The 11,294-nt window shown below is 36.4% G+C and overlaps 1 protein-coding gene across 3 annotated transcripts in view; it reads left to right on the forward strand.

The window, feature by feature from the left end:
* The window catches only part of EXO1 (exonuclease 1), a 49,043-nt gene extending 39,056 nt beyond the window's left edge, over positions 1-9,987 (forward strand). For 2 of the 3 annotated variants that reach the window (XM_014858916.3, XM_014858917.3), the window contains 4 exons: positions 252-813; positions 3,454-3,555; positions 6,144-6,337; positions 9,255-9,987. In XM_014858916.3, coding sequence (XP_014714402.3) covers positions 252-813; positions 3,454-3,555; positions 6,144-6,337; positions 9,255-9,390 — 994 coding nt within the window. In that variant the 3' untranslated portion in view covers positions 9,391-9,987. The remainder of the gene's footprint in view (positions 1-251; positions 814-3,453; positions 3,556-6,143; positions 6,338-9,254) is intronic. The other variant, XM_070501521.1, reaches the window with a different exon arrangement.
* Positions 9,988-11,294: the final 1,307 nt, after the last annotated feature.

Genomic DNA, 11,294 nt, shown 5'->3' on the forward strand with positions numbered 1-11,294 from the left:
CAGTGCTAATCTTCCTCAGAAAAAGGAGTCTGTCTCCAAAGTCGGTGTGTAAATAAATTTCTAAATGTGGGAATGTTGGCATAATCAGAATTTAAACTCTCAAGATCTAGTTTGCCTTTATTTATGAAATTATGTAACTGTAAGACTTTTTTTTTTTTAAAGAAACTTTCATTTTTCCATTTTGAATTTTGTCACCTTTGTGAGAAAACTCTAAAATACTTAGGCATTCTTTCTGTTGTGTTTTTTGTTAGGTTTTTTTGCAATTCTCTGGAGTCCACTGATTGTGTATCAAAGACAGCAAGCAGCCAGCCTCTAGAGGAAGCCACTGTCACAGATAAGCAGACCAGTGTAAATGACTCGGATTGTCCAGATGGCCAGAGTCTGGTCGATAGGACTGTAGCGCCTAGCTCAAGTGATCAGATTCCGGATGAGGCAACTGGGACTGCTGATGATGAGGCTCAGTCTTCTGAAACCGACAAATTCACAAGGACCATTTCACCACCCGCTCTGGGAACACTCAGAAGTTGTTTTAGTTGGTCGGGCAGTCTTGGAGGTTTCTCGAGAACCCCGAGCCCCTCTCCACGCGCAGCACTGCAGCAGTTCCGCAGAAAGAGCGATCCCCTCACGCCTCTGCCTGCCGGTAATGAGACGTCTGAACCCTCTCAGTTAAAGAGCCAGGAGGCAGGTGATGAGCCTCAGCCCTCGCAGGAGGCGCGTTGGTCCTCACAGTCTCAGGAAAGCGTGGAACTGTCCCCGCACAGTCTGAATGTATCAAGCCTTTCCCAGCCTTCTAGTAAGGATTCGGATTCAGAGGTACGTCACGTTAGGAAGCCTTTGTTTTCAAATTCATGCGTAAGAGAAAATAGGATGTTTATCAGATAATTGAGGAAATTTTGCCTACGTTATGGAAATAATTGGCTGTCTTGATTTTTTCTTCTAGATCTTACTGTGTAGAAAGTTCACAGTTTATTCATCAGAAGGACTTCTCTGTATCTTTCGTATTTTAAACTCTTGTCTGTTTACTGTAACTCTGTTTCTTGAATCACTATGTGTTCCATTGATAGGTATCTCAAGTTGTGGAACAGTTAAGACCTAAGCTGAAGAATAAGCTATGAAAAGTTGTTATAAATTTTACATTTAAATCCTTAATATTCTCTTGAATCCAGATAACATTTGAAACTTTATGAGAAATGGCCCTATTAATGTGAGGGTGTTTGTCTTAAATTTTAGTACTTTACAAATGTATTTTCGTTTACTCATCTTATTCTTGCTAAACTTCCCTTTCTAACAAAACAAAATAGTAATGCAGGTGATTTTATGTTATTCTCTTTTAAATTAATAAAAGCATCCTAACCATTTTTTCTTATTTATAAAATATCTCTTATTCTGACTTAAATAAAATCAAAGCTCCAAATAAGAACTGTTTATAAGACCCAGTGACATTATGTTTTAAAATGACATAATAGCATAATAGCTTTCTTTAAATCTGAGTTATCTCAAATATTACCAATATAACATACTTTGTTTTATCTTTACCAACTATAAGTACCAAGTTGTAAGAACAATTTCAGCCTTGGTAATATTTGACAGAATTTTATGTCTCATAATCCTGAATACTGAACAGCATCTAATAAATCAGTATAGCTTATATTTACCAAAAGGAAAATATTTTGTTCAAATTCCCAAAGGAAACTTGAGTTGTATTGGACTCAAATTGAAGAAAAAAGCCAAGTTAAATGTAGAAGCAAATTTTCATTTGGAGAAAGCTGAAATCAGTTAATATATTCAAATACAAAATTTGTCCCATGGAGTGTTTTTTAAGTTTTAAGAGTATGCCAAACCAAATTTTTGCTTTTCTTTTTCCATTTCACTTGCTTTGCCTTCAATTCATCCATACTGATATAGAAGACTCTTTCTGTTTCTTTTAAGATGAGTCTCCTAAATTTTAGTGTCATCTTTTTTATTTTTCATCTCATACTGCATTTTCTCTGTAATGGGTCACCATTTGGGTACCACCACAGTTGCTTTCTCTTGAGCATCTTTCATAAAATCATCACCATCTATTTGTGAGGATACTTTTAGTCTCTTAAGCTCCTTTGGGGCATTCTTTTTCATTTTTCCAGCAGACATCTTCCTGTTTCACTTACTTTGTTAGCTTGTAGCCGTGTTTACGGAGAAGCCTTACCAGCTCACAGGCTCTGGGCTAGTCATGCTGGGCTAACTGTTTTTTATACTAATCAGTTATAGAAACATGAATCCTCTCCCCCCACCAAAAAAGCAAACTAACTAAACTTAACCAGGAATCATTCCTTAAGTCATCTCTTCCCATCAGATGTAGTGAATTCCTATTAGGATAAATGAGTTATTAATTCTCACAGAATTGGGACACTAACAGTTAACAAAAAGCTCTGTAGTCTTTCTTTGATTCAGAAAGTGTTTCAGAAAGTCACAGTGCCATTGGGGCATCATTTTGAATATCAGTTTTTACTGTATGGTTCTGAAGAAAATGTTTCTCTGCGGACACTTCTGTTGTTGGTTCACTGAAAAGCAAGAGCTGTGGGGTCTGTGCGTGAGTTGATTGATGCTCTCTGAGGGGAATCACTCTTAGGATCTTACTCAGGAGTTTGAATTTAGGAAATGATTTAGCACGGAGTCACCACTGCTAGCTATGAGCCAGGAATAGTAGAGTTTTTGTAAGTTACAATCCAAATTTATAGAGTATTTTTCACTTTTGCGTTGTTTTTTAAGTGCATTCCAAGATAAATATTTTTTTTTAAAGTATGAAAAATGCAGAAATGTGAAGTCTTCTGAATTTCCATTCACTGTCCTTTATGTATTTGACTTTCATGGGAATCCAGATTATTCCGTCTATAGGAAAGTCTTCCATGGTGGGATTGGGGTACATAGGGTAGGTCTTAAAGTCATTGCGAAGGTAACTGCATTTGACACAATACTACCCTATTTCTTAAAAGTAGGTGCCTTTTTTCTCTTTAATGTTGAGCACGTTACGCAGTTAAAAGAGGAGATGTGGAACTCTCCTAGTTCAGCATTTTGTAGCTAGTAATGTACGGAAATTGTTAGCCAAGCGTGCAGTGATGTTACAGCAGGAAACTTGTCTTATCTGAGTCAGCATTTTGATGCTCCTGAGATGATTCAGAAAAGCTTCGATTTTAAATGCAGACTTTATGTTATACCATTTACTTCTCCAGGTAAAGCATCTGCTAGTATCTGCAGTGGGACTTGGAATGAAACTGGCAACATTCTTTCCACAGTAGATTCATTTTCTTTTATTCTATCCTGTGCTTTTTATACTTTCTTTTCTCAGAAATTACATTTTATTTACACTGATTTTTCTCATTTTACTTGTTTCATGTTTTGTTGAATATTAGTTGTCATTAAAATTCCATAGTAAAAATCTAATTTTATTTTATTTTTTGATCTGGGGGAATCTAGGAATCTGATTGCAGTTTTAAGTCAATTGGTAATCAAGGTAATCAGAAATCCGAGCTACATTTATCTCATTTTTCGAAAAAAGACATGCTTCTAAGGAACAAGGTAAAACTTTTACTTAAATTTTTTTTAAGTTCAGAAGCACTGCATGCTTATTACCAGAAAATTAGAAATATAAGCAAAATTTAAATTCCCATATTCTTATTTACACAAAAAGGTTTACTTTCAAACCTTCTAGGACCGTGTTTGTGCTTAATTGTAGGTGTTTAAGTTGTGAAATCTGCTATTTTCTCTTACCGTATAAAGATCTTTCTCCGTGTACTTATTATAGCATTACTTATAATGACTGTATACTATACCATTCTTTGGGTTCAGCTGATCCTCTTATGTTTGTCCTTTACCCTAAAAATGTTGTGCTGTAGCGAACACTATGGCCACTACAATGCGGAGCTGAAGTATTTGAGTACACGTTCTTGCTTATTTCGTAAGGATGAATTCCTTGGAGTGGGCTTACTGGTGCCAAGGCGTGTATGATTGAAAGCTTTGAAATATATTGTCAAAGGCCTTCTAGAGACTGTACCCAATAAGCCAGCTTTTTTTAATCAAAATGTATAAATATTTCTGTGACTGCATAGTGAAAGCTCGTAAGCTAAAGTATATTTTATATATTAAGTGGTCTTGCGCATCAATATGAAAACACTAATTCCTAACTTAAAAACAGGCAACGGACATGGACAGAGATCAAAAAAGAAAAAGTGCAAACTGTTAATTAATATATAAAAGCATGTTCAACCTCATTAGAAATCAAATAATGCAAATTAAAATAGTAAAATGTCTTACCCCTCAGATTTCCAAAAGATATTTTTAATGGTGCTCATTTTTATGAGGGTGTAGTGGGATGAATAATCACATACTTAAGAGAATACAAATTGCTCTGCCACTTGGAAAGCAATTTGAAAGAGTTCGAATAATTTAACCCAGTAAGTGCATTCTAGAACTTGAGCCTAAGGAAATAATGATAGTTTAAGTACAAGAAACCTTATTCCTGCCTTGGTTATAATAGTGAAAAATTGAAAATGATCTAAATATCTAAAAATAAAGGAGAGAATTATTAGATAGATTATTGGTGTTAGCTCTTAGCTGGTAGGAATGTAGGTGAATTTTTTTCTGTCCTTTTTTTCTATAGTAAGTGTATATTATTTTTCTTATATAAGTGAACTATATTTATAGTTATATTTATTTTTCTTATATTTTCAAAAGCATGAAAACTTTAAAATTTTTTCAATAAATGGTCTGCATATCCCTTTGAAAGAAGATCCCTATCTCATACTATATGAATATAAATCCCAAATATATTGAAGATATAAATATAAAATAAGTAAATAAAGATTATTTTTTAAATCTTTGAGTAGAAAGCCTTTGTCAAACGTGTCTTGGAAAGATGGCTGTGTTATTTTTGAATGAAAAGGAAAAGCATAAGTAAAAATAAGTAGCACGATGTTTTTGTTTGCTTAAGTACTTAAAAATGCTCATGCACACGTGTATGTTTGTATAATCATAATAAAAAGACCAAAAAGATACCAAAATTATTTGCATGATGGATAGGACTAGAGATGTAGAAAGTACTTACCCAAAAGGAATCGTGTCTAGACATTAAACCATCATCTTTTTATCATTCTATTACTATTCCCGCTCTGAGATTTGCATGGGCAGGGTTTTAACTGTCACGTCTGTTTTGGTGAAAATTCCTCACATGAACCTTCCCATTGGTCCCCAATATCCATCATTAGTACCTAAAATCAAACTCATCTTTTCTACCTCTAAAGCAGCTCTTCCCAGAACATTTTTCTTTTTCTTTGTTAGATAAAATTATATTATTCTCTTTGTCATTTAGTTTAAAAACCTTGGGATTGTCCTTTTTCTTTGTAACTACCAGCTTGATCCTTCTTCTGCAGGGGGTGAAGAAAAACCACCAAACGTCTATGCCTATCCAAATTCTAGTGTTTCTCTTACATTGTCTTGTTTTTTGCTCTCTCCCTTTTTGCCATCACAACAGCCTAATTCAAGATTCATCTTTTGGGTATGAGCCTTCCCATTCTTTATACACCCTCTGCCAGATTTTTCCCTTTTAAAGCCTTGTTTTATATACTTCACTCTTACTATCCTAAAAAACAACAGAATTTTAATGGCTGCATATTTCCCACAGGATAAAAATCACCCCTTCAGTGAAATAACCTAAATGTCAGTAGGAATCTGTTTAAGTAAATTATGGCACATTTATACAGTGGAAGAACAGACAGCCTGTTCAAAACAAAATTCAGTTCTACACGTGAAATGGAAAAATCTCTGAGATACGCTGTTCAGTAGAGTCAAGACATGTTAAGTGACAAAGACAGTTTTGTGTGTGAATGATCCAGTGGGTGCACAGGCAACTGGTCGCAGCGATTGCCTAGAGGCAGTGAGGAAAGGGAGACTCACTTTTCTGTTCTTTAGAGTTCTTGAATTTAGTGCCAGGGCGTGTATTACCTGTTAAAATTATTAGGATAATTTTTGTCGTAGACGTTTATAAATAGCACAGTTTTGCACATTGCTTTATAGGTTATTTTCTCTTCCAGTGTATAGAGAGTAGTTTGAAATTAACTAAAGACAGTTGCTCTAACAGAATAGTATTAAAATGGGCATTTAATCTGCAGGTTCCTGGGCTGTATAAATCCAGTTCCGTGGACAATCTTTCTACTACCAAGATCAAACCTCTTGTGCGCGCCAGAGTCAGTGGGCTGAGCAAGAAACCAGCAAGCGTCCAGAAGAGAAATCATCATGATGTGGAGAACAAGCCAGGGTTGCAGATAAAAATCAATGAGCTCTGGAAAAATTTTGGATTTAAAAAGTGAGTTACCTTGTCACTTATTCTAAAATAGGATAGATTATTTTTTTATGTAATTTCAATCCCTTTCTCCCAACTCTTTCTATTTTCATGTGAATCAACTTATTTTCTTCTTACCCTGAGAGAATTATTTTCCTCTATTCCCTTTAGCTGATTCTTTGTGAGTATATTTAACTTCGATTTCTCTACTTTTTTTTGGTGGAAAGATGACAAACTAAAAAAACCTCAGTTCTCAGTCTGGCTTTGGGCTCTCTCTGTTATTAAGCAAATTACTTTTCCAGGCCTTGTAAGTGTCTCTGCTTTCTTTCTTCTTCTCTCTCGGATTATAATGAGAATAAAGTTGTTTTGGACATGGGGGTGGGAATGTAATGCCATGTCATTCTTCTAGATTTAAAGCAATTTGTTTCCCTAAATTATCACATCTAAAATGTGGAGGATCATTGAGTTTGTATGGTGAATTTGCCAGATTTCCAATGTATGCAGCAAAGACAATTTTGAAAGAATTGACTCTATATGTCTACATTTTTGAACCACAGTACTTCTTTTAGACTATATAATTAGCCACAGAGTAGCATCAATTTATAATTAATTTTCTTGTTCTTCTCCATAAAGCAAGTGTGCTAAGAATAAAAAGAAAGAAGAAAGAAAGAGCAGTTATGTGAGGTGATAGGGTTAAACCTTACTAACACAAATGTCACAATCAGACGAGATAGTATGAGTGTGAACACTTTGTAAAGAAGTAAGTGCTGGACAATTATTTTTTATTTTACATTGTGTAAAGTCTAGGATTAGACTATGTAACAGCAGTTCTCAAACTTTTTGCCTTCAGGAACGCTTTACACTCTTAAAAATTATTGAGGGCTCAAAAATACTTTGGTTTATGTGGGCTGTATCTGTCACATTTAACCATCTTAGAAATTAAAATGGACATTTTAAAAATATTTATTTTTAATTAACAATAAGCCCATTACATATTAAAATTGATATATTTTTACAAAAAATAGCTATGTTTTCCAAAGCAAAAAGTAAAAAGTGACGTTTTCTACATTTTTTGCTAATCTTTACTGTCTGGTTTAATAGAACTGAGCCGGATTCTTCTATCTACTTCTGTGTTTGGTTGTTATATGTTGTTTGGTTGAAGTATATGAAGAAAATCTGGCCCCACACATATTTGTAGTTGGAAAATGTATATTTTAATAGCCTTTATACTTAATTATAAATTTTCCTCTTTGATACTACACCAAAATTCAGCAAGTGTTGGTCTCATTAAAGGTTAATTGCAACGTGGAATGTGAAGCTGTGTCGATTGGCTGTTCATACCCTGTTACACTGCAGTCCGTGGTCCATCCTGCACCAGGAGTGCATCTTTTCTCGTACATGATTTTGTAACCTTGTGCTTTGGTCTTTTGGAAAATACTGGTTTATTGAGTTGTGCTTATCATCCACATGTTGACACATTTCATTTTACAATATAAAAAAACTACAGTCTTATCAACAAAGCCTTTAAGTATTGGGAAGCTGTCAAGTGGCAGATAGAAGTTTTCCAAAATTCTATTTTCACTTGAAAGCCTGAATTGTATCATTGGCGACAAATGCTGCTAGTTTGTTTTCTTTGAGGTAACCAACAGGCTCTCTCTTCATTTTAGAGAAGCCGTTTGCCAAATACCTAAATTTGATAACCATAGCATCACAGTGCTTTCACTTCAGATAACCATCATCCTACAGGATGCAACCGAAGTGCCCATGTGTGTTTCCCATTTTGTCACACAATATTAAGAAATTGAGAGGGTTGAGAGTTAATAAAATTAATGATTTTTACTGCTTCATCAAGAATGTTCTTAAGTGAGATGGACTTTTTCTTAAAAATTTTTTTGTGAGGAAGATTGTCGCTGAGCTAACATATATGCCAATCTTCCTCCTATTTTATGTGGGATGCCTCCACAGCATGGCTTGATGAGCAGTGCTAGGTCCATTCCTGGCGTCGAACCTGCAAACCCCAGGCTGCCGAAGCGGAGCATGTGAACTTAACTGCTACACCACTGGGTCAGCCCCAACTTTTTTTTTTTTTTTAAGTGCAAGTACGTGGAGCTGGGGAATACGTGTACTGCTAGTGTTTCTTGTACAGTCTGGTGCTGCTGTCTTGATTCGTGCTAAGTTGCCAGCAGCTTCACTCAGTTCTGTTTTGAATCATCACTACAAACATCAGCCCAGTGGAAAAGGCAGATAAAGTCTAAATATTACTGTGAAAGTAGTTTTGCTCTTGCAAACCCCGTTTCAAGGGCCTTGGAAACTTTTAGGGGCCCAGGGACCATTCTTCGAGAACTGCTACTAGAGAGAAATTAAGGGCACAACAGGGGCTGGATGCAATCTTCCTCAAAAAAAAGGATGCAACGGTATTCTTCAATGCCTTTTAGAAAAAAAGATTTACTGGTGTTGAAGTTTTGTTGATAGGAGATAGAATTACCTGTGTTAGCTTCATAATCAGATGAATTTTTATAGACTTAGAGCTCCCTTCCAGCAAAAAAAAAAAGAGAGAGAGAAGGAGGAGTGAAAGATAGGGCTTAAACGTTTGCTCATGCTTCACTGATGTTGGTTCTTAGCTAGACTTGAGAAGAGCGCTAAGGAGAAAAGAACTAAAGTTTCCTTATTGGAATCATGCTGCCTTAGCTAATGTATATTTAGCAGTGACCTAGCACCTCCTTTGAAAGGTGATTTAGAAGGCAGGAAGGAGTACTAGGAAGCAAAACTCACATTTTATTCTCGGAGGAGAACCTGAATGCGTCATAGAATGAAGTGAAACAGATTCTGCAGTAAAGGCTCTTATCCTCCTCATGTACCTGTATTTTGTCCAGGTAGATTATACTCTAATAATCACTACCCTAAAAACACCAAATTCATTTTAATATATTATATTTTGCAGAGATTCTGAAAAGCTTCCTTCCTGTAAGAAGCCCCTGTCTCCAGTCAAAGATAACATCCAACTGACTCCGGAAGCAGAAGACGATATATATAACAAACCTGAATGTACGCGTGTACAGAGAGCAATATTCCAATAAACTCAGGCAGCTGGGAGGCGGCTGCCCTCAGGAGAAGCCCTATCAATTTGAAGTCCTGTTTGGGAGTGAGGCATTTACCAGTATAAAAGATTTGTTCTTAGATCTATACCATTTTTTTAAGTAGAGTCCATTTTGTATATTAACTGTAATTGTTTATTTTGTTCAGCTTTTTATATTTTCATAAGAAGCTAACTAGAGAAGTAATCTTATCTTTGACAGTTCTTGGGAGTTTTAATGTTAATTGGGCAAGTCTCCTAGAATTTATAAAATCTACTCTAAGGATTTCTATAATGTTGTCAAGAGTGGTAAATGAAAAACCACAATTATGTAATCATTTTATCATAAGGAAATTAATGTATTTCTCCAAGCTTTAAATTTTTCCACCTGCCTTTCCTGTCAATCTTTCAGGGTTGAATTGAAAATAAAGCTGCTGGGATAGGAGGGGTGGTGGGAAGGGATAAAGGTCATTGCACAAGTGGAACAGGGCCCTGTTATCCCTGAAGCGTTTGCTTGGGTTACCAACTGACAGTGAAGGAAAGTTTCTTTCAGCCTCACATAAAAGGAACTACTTACATCATTAATAGTCTCAAACTTCAAGATAGCCTTGGTTTTTCTTAATGTCTTTTTTGAAGTATGGGCTAAAAATCCTTGACATATGTTTAAAGCTGGTGTCCTGGGTGCACTGTAAGATACTGACGTGGCAGGATCTGTGATGTGTACACTCTGCAGAGAAACAGGCAGAGACCTGGAAAGGGAAGCAGGCAGACAAGTGAGATCTGACAGGAAGTGAAGGAGTTATAGAAAGGTGTCTGGGCTGCAGATGATAAAGGAAAGGGACCCGGCGTATGGTAATTTTTATGTGGGATTTTGTAGAGGATTCTTGGATAAAGAGGTCAGAATGGAACAAAAAACATAAAGCTGTAAGAAACAGCATAAAAATTTGAAAAGAAAAATTAAAGCCAGTCTGGAAAAGACCAAATCCAAAGAAGAAAAGCAAATTTGACTTCTCCATGAATGTTGTCTGCAAATGTCTATCTCCTCACCCGTTTCAAATGACAGAAAAGCAGTAAAACATACTGTAAATCCACAAAGGTTAGCAAGAAGAAGAGACATCAGGCAAGGCAACAGATGGGTAAGTGGTAAGTGATTTAGCGAAGAAATGACCATTCATTTCTCCAGGGACAGAATCCAACAACAGCCAAAAGTTTAGATGGGTTCCATAAATGGAGGCATCACGCAAGTTCCCCTGAAGCCAAGGGTTCCTGCAAAGCTGAAGCTGACAATGGGATTGGCTGAAAAACTTTTGAAAACAGCAGGAGAAAGTAAAAGGGAAGATGGCAGTAGTGCCAAGTGTTTCAGTCTCCAAATCCCATATAACAGCAACTGGATAGCAAAATCAAAAACCTATGGATGACACTGCAACAAATTAGGTGACATGGTGTCCTTACATCCTAAGTTATAAGTGGGTGAAGACAAGCCACCAACAGCCACAGGACCACAGGACGGTATTGGCCTCCATCCAGGAGAAGCAGAGGAAGGCAGCAGGGCGTCGAGGACCTAAGAACAGAACTTGCAGGAACCAGTGCAATATAGCGAGCCAAACTGGAAACAGCATTTGAAACTGGGAGGGGCTCGGCCCTTCCAATAGTGAGTGAGTGCAGGGGGCCCGGAGTAATGTCTGAAGGCTGAAGCGTCTAGTCCGTGTGAACTCTCAAAGCTGGTGGGCCCAGTTTGCCAGGCTCTCTTCCAGGACTGCTTTTACTTGGGGAGTAAAATCAAAATTGAGCAGGAGACAAAGGAAGAGAAGGTTAAAATGCAACTGGAAGAAGGAACAGTTGACCAGGAAATCTCAGCAGAATGTCCTATTTTTGAACACAAAATAAAGCTCTGAAGTTCAAGAATTT

Source organism: Equus asinus, chromosome 30, assembly GCF_041296235.1.
Source record: "Equus asinus isolate D_3611 breed Donkey chromosome 30, EquAss-T2T_v2, whole genome shotgun sequence".
Taxonomy (NCBI): Eukaryota; Metazoa; Chordata; class Mammalia; order Perissodactyla; family Equidae; genus Equus; species Equus asinus.